The 18,164-nt window shown below is 43.3% G+C and overlaps 1 protein-coding gene across 1 annotated transcript in view; it reads right to left on the reverse strand.

The window, feature by feature from the left end:
• Positions 1 to 18,164, reverse strand: part of DNAH5 (dynein axonemal heavy chain 5) — a 335,447-nt gene that overhangs the window by 115,466 nt on the left and 201,817 nt on the right. The window contains exons 52-56 of the mRNA XM_078785114.1: positions 16,878 to 17,101; positions 15,169 to 15,358; positions 14,787 to 14,959; positions 11,175 to 11,305; positions 1,099 to 1,252 (exon numbers count right to left, since the gene is read on the reverse strand). Coding sequence (XP_078641240.1) covers positions 1,099 to 1,252; positions 11,175 to 11,305; positions 14,787 to 14,959; positions 15,169 to 15,358; positions 16,878 to 17,101 — 872 coding nt within the window. The remainder of the gene's footprint in view (positions 1 to 1,098; positions 1,253 to 11,174; positions 11,306 to 14,786; positions 14,960 to 15,168; positions 15,359 to 16,877; positions 17,102 to 18,164) is intronic.

Genomic DNA, 18,164 nt, shown 5'->3' on the forward strand with positions numbered 1-18,164 from the left:
GATGGATGTTAAACTGGGCGTCCAGTCTGCTAGCATAACGTTGGTGGATGTTGAAAATCCCATGGTGTCCTTCGTCAAGAGTAGGCGAGTTATCACCGGCACACTGAACAAATTGCAAATTGCTGTCCTAACGTACAGAGGGCACTACATCAACAGCATAGCTGCACCCCCAGCAAAAGATTCTACCTGCAGCCTTGCGTTGCATACAAAAGAAGAAGAAGAAGATAACGAAGAAGAAGAATAAAAAATATGTAGGAAGGAAATTTAGTCATGGTTTCAGCACACAATGGAATTGCTATTTTTGAAGAATGCAGAAGAAACACCTGGCTTGACAACCCCATCAGGAGGACTCTAAGATGCAGCATCCGCCAAACACCAGGACGGCCAGTTTTGGTTGGGTTTGATGCGACATGGGTTCAAAATCTGTGACTAAACAGCTCAGAGGCGATTAATGACCAAATTAATTTCAGCACCCTACTTCAATTACCGAGGTAGGGTACTGTGTGTGTTCCAGGTGGGTCTGCAACCAAGTATGCCAAGTGGATTCAATTCTGCTTTGTTTCAAATATCTTACAGAATCGGGCGCATCCAAGCTGACAAGTCACAGGTTAGGTGTATCAACATATCAAGGTTAAATACCTTTGCTATGACTATGAACTGCAATTTTACCATGAAGAAGGCCTAGTAGAATGAATGAATGAATATGAATGAATGATCGTTTTAAGGCCATTTTCCCCGCTGGAGCGGGGGTTAGCCTTGCAGGCCCCACGACAATCATGGTACCCTGTTTGAGGCAATGTTTTTATGGCCGGATGCCCTTCCTGACGCCAACCCTTGGTCACCTCTTACGATGCGCAGGGATACGGTGTACCTATTCTAAATCGGGGTACACACCGAGATCATTCATCCCAGCAAGCTGGTACTCAATTTGCCGACCTCGGAAGGATGACAGGCTGAGTCAACCCCCTTGGCGTTAATTCAGCGATCGACCGGGATTCGAACCCAGGATCCTAGTATCCCAAGCCAGCACCCTAACCACTAAGCCAACACCTGGCTTAAGCCTAGTAGACAGTAGAAAAATTCTAACAGGGATCTCACCTCACCCGAGGACAACACGTTGTTCAGGTATTCCAAAAATGATTCTTCCTTTATGTCACTGTCTGTAAATATGAAAGTGACACCCTTGTCCTGCAGGCCAGCTGTCCGGTACAAGATCTTGAGATCATCAAGTAGGTTGCTGGAGTTGTACGACCTGCATTGCATTGAACACGGAAAGAAAAGTACTCGTTTTTCTGCTACTGCTTCAACAATAAAGTGCATGTCTTTACTCTGTAATACCCCAATCACATTGTACATACATAGTTCGTGTTATTCGTCTTTAAATTATACTTTGTTAAATGTGTAAGAGTGCATTGCATAGTCTTATTTTATTAGGAACAAGTGAGCACCTTTTAAAAAGGGATAAAAGGTAAAATAAAAACTGAAATTGACTACATCTGGTAAATAAATAAATATGAGCAAATCCTTACAATGAAATTCAATGCAGGAAGAGGCCATCAAGCTTGCACAATGGTTGCCAACCTATGGTTGATTGTCGGTGCTCTATTCTTTTTAAATGCTGAGCATCAAGCAAGGAAGCAGCACGTACCACTAGCCTCATTAACCCCATCTAAATCCCTCCTCCTTCCAGTTCTCCCTCCTTGGAGTTGGACTTTTCCCCCTTTGGAGTTTTCCTTCCTTGGAGTTTCCTTCTGTATCCATTTTCTCCAACCCATGCATGAGTGTTTTGTGTCCTGTTTTTGTCTGTTGCGTCCTGATCTGTTTGCTGTACTAGCTCTTCCACGAGCCTTGACTATGTATACAAAAAAAATGTCTGAAGTGTACATGAATAAGCTGATCTCATCGAAATTATGAACCTGTATGGATTTCCGACGATGATTGCGTGTCTACACATTTGTATAAGTGACGATTTATATTTTTACAAATGGATGGTATTCATACCCTTCCATGGTCTGCAATGTTTCTGGACCGACTGCATCTCCACTATATCACCTCTGGGATGTTTTAAACATAGAAATTAATCCATTGTCAGAACTCCCTTATAATGCCTGAACATGTTGGCTGACGATGGATTATAAACGATGATGCAATAATTGATCGTCGTATGTATGAGTTGCAGCAATTATCTGCAGGCTTGCTTCATTTATGCATGTTCTGCCATATTGTGCCCATTACCAGACCCTTGGTACGAACAGACACGTATGCAAACTTTGGTAGAGATTGGGTCAGCCTTGTTTTTACCCGCACACACGAAGCAAAAAGTGGAATTAAGCAATTGGTTCATATCCGTCAATCCATCTGTCCATCTATCTCATCAGTTGAAGATTGTCAGTTTATGATCGAGAAACAACTTATTTAAATCAAATGTTATATTTTGATCACAAATCGGAAGACAGGTTTGCCATTTATTGGATCAGAATTTATCCCCACTGCACATGCGCAGAAAGGAGTGAGATAATATTTTTACTCTGTCTGTCTGGCAGTCAAAGAAAACTGAAAATCATTCCAAACAAGTCAGGAGACGACGATGGTTCACGAGCGAGCAGTATTCAATGACAAAGGACGGACTACTTTGAAATGGCCGTCCTTTGTGACCTTTAAAAGTCAAAAACGACATTGAAAATACATAAATAGGAATGTATTATCTGTTATGAGACTAGTTAGCTACACAATACCGAAAATTTAGTTCGATTCCGACAACTTTGAAAATTTGACCTTTGCGTCCTTGAAATGTCAAAACGAAGGTTACTGACCTTGAAATGAGATAGAAAATAATGTATAATCAGTTTTGAGGTTAGTTAGCTACACAATACCGAAAATTTGGTTCGATTCCGACAACTTTGAAAATTTGACCTTGAAATGTCAAAACAAAGGTTACTGACCTTGTAATGAGATAGTAAATAATGTATAATCAGTTATGAGGTTAGTTGGCTACACAATACCGAAAATTCGGTTCCATTCCGACAACTTTGAAAATTTGACCTTTGTGACCGTCAAAGGTCAAAGGTCGAAGATTCTGAAATTTGTTGGAAAACTTGTATTTCATGATGTATGTGATAATATAAAATCATGTACGTTGACGTATCCCTGGTGTTGGGCTAGCGGCTAGGGTGCCGGCTTAGGATCCTAGGATCCTGGGTTCGAATCCCGGTCAATCGCTGAATTAACGCCAGGGGGGTTGACTCAGCCTGTCATCCTTCCGAGGTCGGCTAATTGAGTACCAGTTCACTGGTAATTCCCTGCTTGTCGTTAAAGGCGGCAAAAAGGGTTGGCGTCAGGAAGGGCATCCGGCCGTAAAACATTGCTTCAAAAAGGGGACCGAAAAAACAACAACAACCACAGTTCCTGAAAAAGGACCAACCCCCGCTTGCGGGGAAAAATGGCCTCTAAAGGTGTTTTTTTTTTGTTTTTTTTAATGACATTTCACCCTATCAGGAAGTGAACAATGTAATAAAACCATCAAAAATCGAATTTTCTAAATTTCGTGACCTTGTGACCTTGACCTTGGGGCGAAAATGAAAAATCGAGCTCAGTGGGGCTAGACACATGACATTGGCCTAACCAAATAACGAAACCCCTGTCAGATTCCACCAAACCCCTCGGAGAAGATGTAGCTTGAACTCGATTATCCCCTAAAAAGACATCTTTTTCGGGCATGGCTCCACCCACAATGGGCGCAATACGCCCACTCTAGGCAGGACACAACTAGATCATGATATCAACCTCCCACCCAAGTTTCATCAAGACCGGATGATATCATCGGGTAGTTATGCTGCAGACAGACACACACCCATTACGAATATTGTGGTCACTCTGTTTGATAACTCGTGAACCAATCGGAAACTTACTGTTTTTAAGGATGTCATAAATGACACAAACAACAGGCACTAAAAACTAATGTAACGTGTTAGTTTGAACAGTTTACATTTTGTATTCCACTGTTAGGCCAGGTCTGTATCTGGACCTCAACCAAAATTTAATCGGCTTTTTCTTGTCATATACCCAACTCATTCACCGGGTTTTGTCATAACCCTTCCACAACTTTTTGAGATATTGTGCTATATATTGTTTTTGGCCCCATCTATAATGCTCAAGAATTACTTCAAAATTTCTAAATAATTTTCGTATTCGGATCTTGATCCAGATCTTCACCAAAATCAATTCAATTTGTCCTTGTTAAACACCCAACATGTCCTCTAAGTTTCGTCCGAATCCGTCCACAACTTTTTGAGATATCCTGCTTACAGACAAACAAACAGGGGTGAATACATAACTTCCTCCACTTACGGTGGTGTAGGTAATAATGGGACATTATTGTTATTGTTAACATGTGTTGATTTAAAAGGTACCCAAATAAATAGTTTGTGAAATTGTTACCATTTATTTTATGGTATCACACCTTAGCATGCCCCCATTATTTTGTGCACCGTATATTACATCACATTATTACTGAAGTGTTGTTACATTATCTCACATCAGTGGGACTTAGTAGGGGAGCTCCCAATAGAGTTCGTGACCATTTTCCCGTGATCAAGGTTTGAAGGTTGATTTCGAAAGATAAAAATATATATAAAAAAATAAGCTTGGGTATCTTTTTTTAAAATGCGGGCTAACTCGGCCAGAGGACAAAATCCAAGATATCCGCCAAAACCGCGAAATCGGGCATATTTCCGCCTACGTGAATGCTACATATACATATTGGGTGTCCATATGTGGGTTTTTCTGGGCCCAGATCTTGCATCTTACATCAGTCAAGTGATATTGTGACTTAAAATGATATTAAATGATTAATGTTGACCAAAATCCAAGATGGCCGCTGCAAAAAACCATGTATTGTATATGTTCATAATTGTGCATACCATAGATTCATCGCTGGCGTCTAAATACAGTTTTACATGACTAGTGTTTTCATTTATAACCTTATTGTTACTATGAATGACTTTTTGAGCAGGTAACGAACCAAGATTGCTGCCTTATCTACAAGATGGTTTGATTAAGTTTCACAGGTATTTGTTCACAGGTAGTTGTTAGTATTAATTTCCAGGGAGTACCAGGGTGGACAATGGATCAAGGCATTACAGTTAAGTATATTCAACTAATAATAGTTAAAATATTAGTTAAGTCCCTTTCTTTAAAAGATAAAGATCTGTCCTGTTCAATATTTAAGTTCAGTTAAGTATTAACATCATTCATATCATGCTGTCTGATGTACGGTATGTACAGTAAGTAATAGGTTTTATTTTTCATTGCAGAGTATACCATGGCGACACCACCCATTCAAGGAAAGAAGAGAAAGAGTGAAGATGAGGACCAGCCTCCAGGACTATCAAGCTCCAGTGAGTGTATCCTCTGTCATAAGCATTGTGATGAGGAAAAGAGTAGCTTAAGCCCAGAAGCCTGGCAGCATCTCCAACAACAAGCAGAACGATGGAGAGGATTGGACAAATATGGTCAAGTCTTTGATGCAGTGCCATGGCACAATGGACCAGCTGGAATATATTTCCACAAACTGTGTAAAGTTCAACTGGCCAGTAACTATAAATTGGAGCAGGCACTAAAGCGACAAAAGAAATGTTTTGAAACAGAAATCTCTCGCAGCGATGATGTAGCTGACGAAGCACCTGGACCATCTTGCGCTCAGAGACAATCACGATCACAAACCGGTATTATACAAGACAAACATTTGTGTATTTGGTGTATGAAGGGAGAAGACCTGAAACACCCTGGACGGGACAAGTGGCACATCATGCAACAAATGGATGCATGGCATGTCTTCAAAGGTCACACAGTCCATCTGGACGACGAGAATATGCGGGATCGCATTTTGACACTGATTGATTCCACGTCAGATCCATTTGCCACAGAGATCCGCTACCATCGGTCATGTTGGACGAAATACATCAAAGTCCATGATTATAATGATCAACATTTGCACATGCACAATGTACGACTGGCAGAAGTACGTCAAATGTTTTTCAAACATGTGCGCACTGTAATTTTTGAAAGACATGAACTCCGAACACTACAGAGCCTTCTACAAGACTACACGCAAATGCTGGTGAACTTTGGCATGACTGTGAACACTGTGAAGTCTAGCACAATAAAATCTATGCTCCAAACGGAATTCAGCGACCAAATTGGTTTCCACGAAAGAGTTACAAAAAACAAGAGCTCAATGGTTTTTGACACGTCAGCTGGTGGAACATACATAGAAGCTGCTGTAAATTGCCTAGGTGCAACTGATGACCAACTCGTCTCAATTGTAGCACAACGAATTAGAGCTGAAGCAGCAAAAGTATCGCCAATGATCTGGCCACCTCACATTGACGATTTACTCAATGAGGACGAAACAAGCAGCCTACTGAAACAGCTCATTTCCCGTCTAAAGTCTTCAAAACCTCAGCGTGACCTTGATATGGAGGATGACGACTCTGCAGTTATCGCTTTGACTGCCTTGCTCTCTTCATATATGACAGGCAAACGAACTTCATTTGGAACAAGGTTGTCTGTTATGATACACGGACTAACCAGAAGCCGGGAACTTGTCGAGTTATTGAAAAAATTCTCAATTGGGATCAGCTACAAAGACGTGCTACATCTCTATGATGCTTGGGCCAAGTACGATATTGAGCAGAACAAAGCATGTCCAGAGGAGCTTGCACTGGGTATGCCAGGGACAGCAGTAATGGACAATGATGACTTTTCTGAGGACACGCTAACTGGCGCGAACACTTCACACCGTACAAATGTTATGTTTGTCCAGCCACTTGATTTGGTTCATGCTCCAGAGGAATCGGCCCCAGAATTAACAATTCCCAAGTCTAAAGAAATGAAGCATCTTTGCATCGATCAGCATAAAGTCCATCCTTACAAGACTGTCCAGCGTGGAGCTCCAAGTATGCGAACAGGTGTTGACATTACTCCTTCAGATACTAAAGTCCAGAGGCAGCGAGGACTCATTCATGCCATGGCACGTCTAGATGAGACTCATACACCACCTGCACCATGCAGTCAAACAGTTGGGGGATTTGCAGGTTTCCAGTCAACAGTTCAGCCGCATGTTGTCAAAAGCAAGCCGTATTACTTCTTGACTTTTCCAAATCCTCCTGGAAAATCTGTAGTGCACGAAATAATGTGCCGGATGGTTGATGCAGCAGGCAAAAAGAACATGCCCTTCATCCAGTTGGTAGGAGATCAACCAGTGTATGCCTTGATAGTGCAAATGAGATACGAACACCCTGATAAATTCAGTGTCGTGTTGCCTTCTATGGGCCCATTTCATATTCACATGTCTTACATTTCTGCCATGAATAAGCGTTTTCACGGGTCTGGCTTGTCTGACATCCTCGTTGCGGCAGATGTTATTGCAGAAGGGTCTGTGGACCAGGCATTACGGGGCAAACACTACAAGAGGAGCATACGATGTCTCCGATTGATGTATGAAACTCTGCTGAGAAGAATCATACAACAGTCACTACAGAATGGGGGAAGCATCTCAGATGAACTTGAAGCTCACTTGACTGTCCTGCGGAATCCTTCCTCAACAGCAGAAGAACGGCAGGAATGTTATGCACTTCTGGAAGCCAACCAAGAGGTTATTTCATTGGTGGCAGATGAGTTCAATAGAATTGAGGAGTCCGGTGGTTCAATGGCAAAGTACTGGATCACATTTATGGAGATGACTGAAATATTGATGATGAATCTGCATGCGTTGAGAATCCAGAACTGGGAACAATTCAAGTCGACATTACGTTTAATGCTACCATGGATCCAGATTTATGACAACGATAAATATGGACGGTGGTTGGTTGAGTATTGGCTGGAAATGGAATCCCTCCCAGAGGATGTAGCACAATACATGCGAGATGGCTTATTTGCTCAATCCATGTCGGGAAAGCCTTACTCATGTTTGCCATTGGATCTCTGGATCGAGATGACAATGAACAAGGGTTCAAAGATGAAAGCTGGCTGGCTCAAAATTTTGAAGAACGAAAAGATGCTGCTGTCACATTCCCGAAATGCTAACAATGTTAATAGAGTCCGATCCTCACTGCATGATCTTGCCAGCACATCAGAATCAAAACGACATCACAGTGAAAATGCTCCCACTCGCATGAAGGAAGACGAACAAGCTGTACAAGATATTAACAACTGCATCACTGAATTCGGCTGTGACCCTTTCAATGAAGAAAACAAGGTCTTGAAGTCACTACAGTCTGGAATGGTAGCTTCTGATGACCTCATTCAAGATTTTGAATCGGTCCACACCGATGGCGAGAAATGCTTGAAGGCATTCTGTGAAGACAGAATGTTCAGCAGCAACAAACCTTTCCATGCAACCATTCACAGGAATTTGAGACGGAACTTCAGCAACCCACCTTCAGTCAAGACTGGCGAGCGCATCATGAAGTCAGACGCAATGGAGAACAGAGCGATGGCAGCAGTTGTCTCACTTGCTGAAAATGACACCGAAAATTTCACCTTGTCAGAGATAATGTCGTACCGAGTCACAGATGAATGTCTGCCAATATTCAATATCAACGGCACCATGAAAAAAGTGCAAAAATCTAAGTTGGTAGAAAAATTCAAGCTACATGCGTTGGAACCAACACCAGACAAGTACACGGCGATCCTGGACATGGGATTTATATGGCGTTTGTCTACGCCATCGGTAGAAGACAGGGAAAAGGCTGATGGAATTTCCTACACCTGGGGAGACTACGCATCGAAGGTGTTCGCCGTCATTATGAGCAGACATAAATATGCATCACAAGTTGTGTTTGTCAATGACAGATATGATGTTTCCCTGACCGTCAAGGATAGCGAACGCAAGCTTCGAAAAAGCACTTATGGATTTTCAGATGGCTCCAAGAATGTATTTTTCAAGCAGTCGGACAAATTCCCATCTGCCAAAGGATTTCAAGACTTCTTCCACAATGCAACAAACAAGCAGCACCTACAGATCTTTCTCAGAAACGAGTTCAGCGTGTTGTACCGAAACTATTCTAACACTGAATTTGTGTACTGCGTCGGGCCCACATGTGTCAATCTATCGACAGGTTTGCCTGTTACAGACTTCCAGTGTGAACAGTTAGAAGCAGACACATGCATGTTCTTCATCTACTCACAAATACGTAAAGCTGGAATAGAAACACCTGTTATCATCGACGCAGAAGATACGGACGTGCTTGTATTGGCATCGTATGTTGCTCATAGAACTGAAGGGGTGCTCGCAATGAAGTACAAAAAGCAGTTCATAGATTGTACAGCTTTCTGCCCGAAGGAAATAGCAGATATCATAGTTCCTCTTCACGTCCACAGCGGCTCAGACACAACAGCAGCATTCTTTGGACATGGGAAGAAAACCATCTTCGACATATCATCCACTTCACCTGAAGCTAGAGCGTTCCTCAGTGAAGTAGGGAAACACCTACCGGTCCCTCAGCAGGTGCTTGATCATATGACGCTGTACACCATACGGTACATATACAAGGACAAACAAAGTACCACTCTGTGTGATGCTCGGGCCAGGAAGTGGCGACAAATGAAAAGGAAATCAATACTGCGGCTTCCACCAGACAAAGAATCCCACGATTTGAAAGTCAAGAGAGTGAACTATCAAACCTACGTGTTGCTCAACTACGAAAAACCTGATGCGCCACCGTCTCCTTTATCTCATGGCTGGCATCTCGAGGAAGGCATGTGTCTTCCATTGAGGTACATTCACCCAGCACTCCCAGAAAAACTAACTCAGGCTTTGGAAAGCAGCCCAACTATGGATGATCCAGTCGAGTCTGGGTCCGAGACGGACGATTCGGACAGTGAATAACAATTTCAATCTATCCAACACAAACAAACTGTTATAACAACTATTGTCATTTTCAACCCTACCGTATATGCTACTTGTGCAATGTGTATCACTGCTTGTAAATGTAATGTCATGTCACTGTAAATATAATAAAACAAAATAGAGAAAGATAAATTCTTTCTTACTGATTGCAAATGAAAACCTTGAACATTGTGTCAAATAAAAGACGTTGCAATAGATACAATGTACAGTAGCCATAACTGCTTATCTAACGGGCGAGAGGCAGCCATCTTGGTTCGTTACCTGCTCAAAAAGTCATTCATAGTAACAGTAAGGTTATAAATGAAAACACTAGTCATGTAAAACTGTATTTAGACGCCAGCGATGAATCTATGGTATGCACAATTATGAACATATACAATACATGGTTTTTTGCAGCGGCCATCTTGGATTTTGGTCAACATTAATCATTTAATATCATTTTAAGTCACAATATCACTTGACTGATGTAAGATGCAAGATCTGGGCCCAGAAAAACCCACATATGGACACCCAATATGTATATGTAGCATTCACGTAGGCGGAAATATGCCCGATTTCGCGGTTTTGGCGGACATCTTGGATTTTGTCCTCTGGCCGAGTTAGCCCGCATTTTAAAAAAAGATACCCAAGCTTATTTTTTTATATATATTTTTATCTTTCAAAATCAACCTTCAAACCTTGATCACGGGAAAATGGTCACGAACTCTATTGGGAGCTCCCCTACTAACTGGCAGGAGGGCCTAGAAGTACACAGACTCGCCTCTGAGCCGTCTTTCCTGGGTTTCAATGTCAGTCCAGCTATAAACTGTTATACTGGTGTCTCACAGGCAGGGTGAGGCATCAATGTGTGTGTCGTCCCGTCGATGGATATTAAAGTGCGTGCCCTGTCTGCCAGCATTGGTTGGTGGACGTTAAAGATTCCACGGTGTCCTTCGTGCAGAGTCGGCGAGATGGCCAAATTCCAAATTATTGCCTTAACCTACAGGGGGGCACTGCATCAGCGGCACAGATATGCTCCCATGATTGATGCAGCCAGCAGCCACAGGCTGCATAACAAATTAATGATGAAAATATGTCACATTGGTATGGGACAAACAATGGACGAAGTTTATCACATACTCTGGGTCACAAGTCATAAGTGTCCTTTGGACAGATGACTGTGTCTGCTAAAGTTTGGAACAGTTCAAATATTTCCTTTTGATCTGCAACTTAGTCACAGAACTAGCAAATCTAATCGCTTCTTGTCTAAATCAATGATGCTTACCTTGTGAGATTGATCTGAAAGATGGAATATCCAGCAATGAAGGAGGCGAGACGTGTCAAGCTCTGTTTTCCAGAACCACCCACACCGACGAGCAAGGCATGACCACGAGGTATGTGCAGAATACGGGAAATCTTACATGGAGGACAGGATGGAACATCATCAATACAGCAAAAACAAAAAAAAAATTAATACACACTTTGGAGTGCATTAACCTCTACATAACATTTGATGTTCTCTTTAAGTAACTTGGCCTAGTTGTCACAGTTTAGAAAAAAAAAAATTTGATGTGTTAATGTCCAAAAACATTTGCTGCACAAGTGACTGGACTACTGAATGTTGCTATGGAAAGAGGATAATTTAGCTTAGTCCATAAACCTTTGGGTTTTTTAGCAAAACTTTATTGAAGTGAAGAACGACACTTGATAGAGCGCATACCTTCACCAGGCTGAACAGTTAATGATTTGTATTCCACTGAGAGGCCGGATACAGATGCGGACTGACTAAACTAAAACTAAGTAACTAACTAACTAAAACTAACGAACTAAACTAACTAAACTAACTAACTAAACTAACTATTTAACTAAAATCTATTCGGGTTCTTCTTTTCACATCGCAAACTCATCCACCAAATTTCATCCAAATCCATCCATAACATTTTGAGATATCCTGCTCAGAAAGACAGACAAACAGATAGCATGATACCTCACAAATGTTATGCACAGTTTCAGACGAAACTTGGTTCACAGGTTGGGTGTGTGACAATGAAGAATTGATTCACTTTTGGTGAAGATTCGAATCCGGATCCAGATCCGAGAATTTTCCAAATCCAAATCTGGAAAATTAAAATCTGGAAACTAGCATTTAACATTATGTTTTCGGGTTGTCAGTCCATCCGCACATCTGTCCGTCCGTCCGTCCGTCCGGGCTAAACCTCGTTTTTCTCAGCAACCATATGTCCAATTGAGACGAAACTTTCAGGGTAGGAGTGACACCCATGCAGAATGTTTTTATGATAATTATGACGTCATAGGTCACGTGGTCTGGCAGCTATCTTGGATTAAATGCAAATGAGAAAAAAATATTTCTTGGAAACCACTGAATGGAAAAATTTGAAACTTGGCACATTGTCAAGTACTCCCAGTAGGGAACAAAAGCATGATAATGATGAAATCATAGGTGAAGTGGTATACCAGCCAAAAATGTTTTCATCAAATTACTTATCCTAAAAATCTGAAATTGCATGCACATGATCTATGACCCATTTGTATTGAAATATTAAATTTATGACATCATAGATCACATGGTTTGGCAGCCATATTGGATTGAATTCATTGAAATATTGAAAATTGAAAATTGAAAATATTAAATAATTTTATCTCTGAAACCGCTCACCCTATCGATGCGAAATTTTACAAATATCATTTAACAGCACTATTGCATATAGTATTAAAATGATGATGTCATAGGTTACGTGGTTTGGCAGCAATCTTGGATAGAAAAACAAACCTTATCCCATCAACACGAAAGTTCACAAACGTGATCCCCTACCCATACACACAACTAGCAATCCCTCTCTTCCCTAGAGGGTGGAGAGGGATTGAACAGATACATATGCAGAGTGATGGCATCTACCCATTGTGGGACTATGCGAAGGCATATTGGTGACGCAGTCACATTTTTCTAGTTTTAAGTGCTTCTTCACCATTGAGCGATAGAGCTAAAAACTATATATAACACGATACGTCAAAAGGTTATAGATGGATGCGGAAGAAACTTGGTGGGCAGGTTGGGTGTGTGCCAAAGATGCATCAATTTGATATTGGTGAAGATCCAAATCTGGATCCAGATCCGAGAATTTTTAAAGTGATTCTTCACCATTGAGAGATGTTGAGAGAGAGAAGCTGGGGATTCGAAGAGGTGGATTTGGGGCGTTTTAAATGGGGTAGAAAAGATCAAGGTTTTGTATGGGGGATGTTTTGGATGGGGTTTTCTACCCCCGTTAATAAGAGATGGTGGTGAACAGCTGTTTTAAAGACCTGGAGGGAGGAGTGGGATTGAAGAGAGTGTGGGAGTTTGTTCCAGAGGCGGGAGAAAAGAGGAATGAAGTAGTGAAGGTGAGCAGAGAGTCTTGATTTTGGCAATTTCACCAGAAGAGGGTTGCTAGCAGATCTTGTGTGTCCTGCAGGAATATTTGGGGGACAGAGCACAGACAGAGCAGGGGGAGCAAGGCCGGAGAGAAGTCGGTAGAAGATAGAAAGACCACCAACCTGCCTGCGGTGAGTGAGTGAAAGGCCCTCACAATCGGCTTCATCGCGGGAGATTCCAATGATTCTGAAAGCTTTGGTTTCAACTGCGTGAAGCCGAGCGAGGTGTGAGGCAGGAGCACCAGCCCAGAGGGGAGAGCAGTACTCCATTGAGCTGCGGATGAAAGCTTTGTATGTGGTGAGGAGCTCAGAAGTGCCCAGAAAGGACTTCGCACGATGGAGGATGCCCAGTCGGCGACTGGCTTTGAAGGCCAGCTTGGAAATGTGGTTTTCCCAGGAAAGATCATGGCAGATATTGAGAGCCAAAAGCTTGAGTGACAGAACTTCACTTCTTCAAGAGGATTGTGCAGAATGTAGATGGGAGGGTTGTCCAGACGGACTTTTCGGAGAGACAAAATGAGAGTGTGAGATTTAAAGATTATAAAGATTAAAATAAAGATTATAAAGATCATGTGAGAAAGAAGAATATAGAATATAGAATAAGAATAAGATTATAAAGCTAAAACTCCCAATTATTTCTACAATCAACTGCCAGAGATGCATCTTTGGAAGTCCTTGCACTAACAATCTGCCAGGATTTTTCCTCGGCCAATCATGTATCTAAACTGGCCTTCAGGGCAGGAAAGTCTCAATGGAGCTATCATTCCTTAGCCAACCTCGACTCATAATAGTATGCAAGACCTTCACCCGCAGCGCCATTGAGTATGGTTCTCCTGTCAGCTAGTGCCACAAGATCTCAACACCATGTAACCTTGGAAGTGGTGGAATCCAAGGCCCTGAGGGTAATTGAAGAGACTAGGGCGGATGCTCGGGTGCAAGACCTACTCCTCTCCGACAGCAGAAAATGTGGTGGCCTAGCACTCTTCTACTGCCTCATTTCTGGTCTTGCTCAACTGCCCTCAGCCATTCCTCCCTCTCAAACCCCACTAGATCACGCTCATGCCGACAGCAATCCATTGCCAAAATCTAAACGAATTACTCACCTCCACTCGTTTGCGCCTCTGTTCTCTCTGGAATCCATTCACTGAGTTTATTCATTCATGTAATTCCTTCCCAATCCTTTAAGATGGCAGGACATCACCATCTTGTGAGAGCCTTTATTCCTATTCCTGGTCTCTTATTTTCTCACGTAACCTTCTTTTCAGCTCACATACACTTTTCAACCGACCCTGCATCTCGTAATTTCTCCTGTCTGCTCACATGTCCTTTGGCCACTCTTCTCCCGTGTTCCCTTCTCAAGTTTGTTGTCCCTACTTATTATGTTGCCTGTCTGTTCATGACATTTTGTCTTACAAAGCAGGTCATTATAATTAAGGTCACATCACCACCACTACGACATTCCGCAAACCTTTACGAGGTGCGCCATTGCATCGGTGAAGAAGACGAGATCCATAGTAGCCCCGCGCACTGTCTCGTTGTACTGCTGGAGGAAGTGCTCCAGTCTCTGGTGTAATCGTTCAACAGATGGCACGGGCTTGTATATCTTGGGAGAGGTCAAGCCTGATTCATCAGGTTTCTCACCTGTGGATACAACCATCCGACAACTCTCAAATTGTAATAGCTTTGGCCTATGCTCGGATGCTCCCATTTAAAGACCTTTAAGCTAGGCCATGGACTTACTAACCAAATCTTGTATTTATAAAAGCAAGACTGATCGAAGCATTAAACAATTAGAATAATGTCGACGAATACGTTGTAGATACTACTTATTTCAACACCACCTGTTGTACCTGGAGGATCAGGAAGAAAGTCTACAAAGTGTGTGTTGACACCAACAGCGATGAACGAGCTCAATTCAGCATTCAGTACATCATGCATTGTATCCAGAAAAGCACTCTCAAACCAGGCCACATCCTCCATGCAAGTGAAACGATCCGTGATGACACGCATGCACTCGTGCTTCAGGAGCTGCAACAAAACCTGCACACCACAACCCCAAATCACCAAAACGACCGACGACTAACAGATAGATCCTAATTTTGTGTCTTTGTTGATGACATAGAACCGCTTGGAATAAAAAGGAAAATTATCATTTTCTTAACAGAAGTTGTTGTATCAATGGCTTTATAATTGTCTGCAGTTCGGCAGTTTCCAGAAGGTTCCACCGTGATTGGATGACCGATACATTGAGGTAAATTATTACCTTTTTCCGAGATTTGACTGCTTTGAAAGTCTTGGAATGACCCAGGGATCAAAGTACCACCACATGCATCCTATGGCCATTATTCCACCACAGAGACTTTGCTTTGAACTTTAAATTGAAGGGAAAGCAAAGTGAGAGTCAATTTATTAAACAAGGTTGACCTGGGAAGTACAACCTTCAGTATATGAAACATACCACAAAGAAAGCTATGCCAATTATTAATTTCAATGTGAATACAAGGAGTACAGGAAGTCGACCCTTATAGACAAAACTATGTTTGTTGTTGTTTAACGACCACTATTATCCCACCTTGTGGGGTCGGCCGGGGGAAGCTTGGCCAAAGTCTTTCATGAACCGGCCTAGCCAGGCCTGACATTCGCCGAGTTAGGGCAGGAATTTGGAATTTTGCCACGGTGCCTTTGCGAATGACACTATGGGATATTTAATGTCCACCAACTAATGCTGGCAGACGGGACTCCCGGATTAACGTCAATCCGAGGGACGGCACACACATTGATCAATCACCCTGCCTGTGAAACACCAAACTGACAGGTTATAGCTGGGTCAGGATTCGAACCCAGGCTAGACAGCTTAGAGGCGAGTGTGCGTATAGACAAAAACTATATTGTTGGAAAATGAAGCAAAAATGCTTATTTGGAAATCTTTTCATAGCCTTATTTTTCAGGACAGTTTCTGATTGGAACACAATGACTCTCGACAATCGTTAATGACTGATGAATGGTATTTCGTCGAGAACTGTTCATATGAAACTGAATTATTATTTTAAAATCATGCTGATAGCATTTGTAAAATAGGAACTGTTAATTATGAATACTCCTCACAGCTTCAAGTACTCAAGGAAAACCTGGGCTTGAGAGATAGTCTAAAGGTATGCGCATTAGCCTCTGAGAGCACCTGACACGGCTATAAACTGTAATCCTGGTGTTCCACAGGCATGGCAAGGCACCAATGTGTGTGCTGTCCTTAGATAGACGTTAAACCGGATGTCCCATATGCTGGTATTAGTTCAACAATGTTGCATATCCTTTGGTGTCCTCCATGAAGTGTAAATGAGTTATCGCCGCACACTGGACGAATTACAAATTCCTGCTCTAACCTACAGGGGGCCCACAGCATCAGCATCCCAGCTGTACACCAGCTCCCCCTGCCAGCCACAGCTGAAAGTAAATAACTTTTATAATTTGTTTTGTGATACCATTAGGTATGCACTAGGAAAGCCAAATAGGCAGAAGATTCCACACCAAGTGAGGAAACATCCTCCAGCTAAAAACGCACCAGTTCTGAGTTGATGACTTCTGCGGAGGTGCGAAGCAGGCCCTGCCAGATACGGGACAAATCTCGTAAGTTGAAGATGTAGTGAAACTTTGCCGGCGTAGGTAGTAGCTTCACCTTGGTTGCCTGCCACAACTGTCGTGTCAAAGGCACAAGCTTTGTGGCCAGTGAGCAAACAGACTCGTGGAAGCCACGTGCCGCACAAAAATGGGCCAACGCCATTACTCCTAGACATGACACGAGTAAAAAAAGGAAATAAACGTTTTTTGCATCCTTCTGTCTAAAATATTGCATCAAATAGGGGCACTTGGAAATATCATACTGTGGCGGACACAAAAGCCCACTGGCGTGGTGACATCATTCCACGCACCGAGTGGGCGGTGGCCACGCCCGAGGGGTAGGCGTGGCCTCATGATATACCCCGGGCGACCAGCCCGGAGGAGTTGAGTGTTACAGTGCAGTCTTACAATAAAGACGTTTATATGTTACCGCTTGTCCGCTTCCTCCTTGCTCACAAGCAGCGCGCGTAACGCCGCGCTTTACTGGTGACCCTCGACGTTGGATCTGCCGGAGCGATCCTTCCACACGCGACGCCATCGCCATGGCCGCCTTCGTCAAACTTCCGGAATTTTGGGAGGCTCAGGCCGAAGTCTGGTTCGTCCAGGCCGAAGCCCAATTTCAGCTTCGGCACCTCACCGGCGATGACACGCGCTACTGCCACGTCGTCGCCTCCCTCGGGCCCGGCACGGCCGCTCGAGTTGTGTCCGTCCTTCGCCACCCACCGGACGGCCACAAGTACGAGGCACTCAAGCGGCTACTCCTAGCCACGTTCAGCCTCACGGACGACGCACGGGCCGACCGCCTCCTGGATCTCCCTGAGCTCGGTGAGACGCGCCCGTCGGTCCGAATGGACCATATGCTGTCACTGTTGGGCGACGAAGCCCCCGGTTCGCTATTCCGGGCGCTTTTCCGTCGCCAACTTCCAGCGCAGGTTCGCCTCGCGTTGGCCGGGACCGGGCTAACGGAACCCCGAGCATTGGCGGCCGAGGCGGACAAGTACTTCGCCGCTTCGGACACGCGGGCGAGCGTTGGCGTGGCCGTCACGGCCTTCGACGCTGATGTTCCACAGCATCATCTTCTACAGCACGCTGATGTTCCACAGCATCATCTTCTACAGCACGCTGATGTTCCACAGCATCATCTTCTACAGCACGCTGATGTTCCACAGCATCATCTTCTACAGCACGCTGTGGTTCAGCAGCATGCTGATACGCACCTCGTGAACGCCGC

Source organism: Myxine glutinosa, chromosome 9 (genome assembly GCF_964187855.1).
Source record: "Myxine glutinosa chromosome 9, kmMyxGlut1.1, whole genome shotgun sequence".
Classification (NCBI taxonomy): Eukaryota; Metazoa; Chordata; class Myxini; order Myxiniformes; family Myxinidae; genus Myxine; species Myxine glutinosa.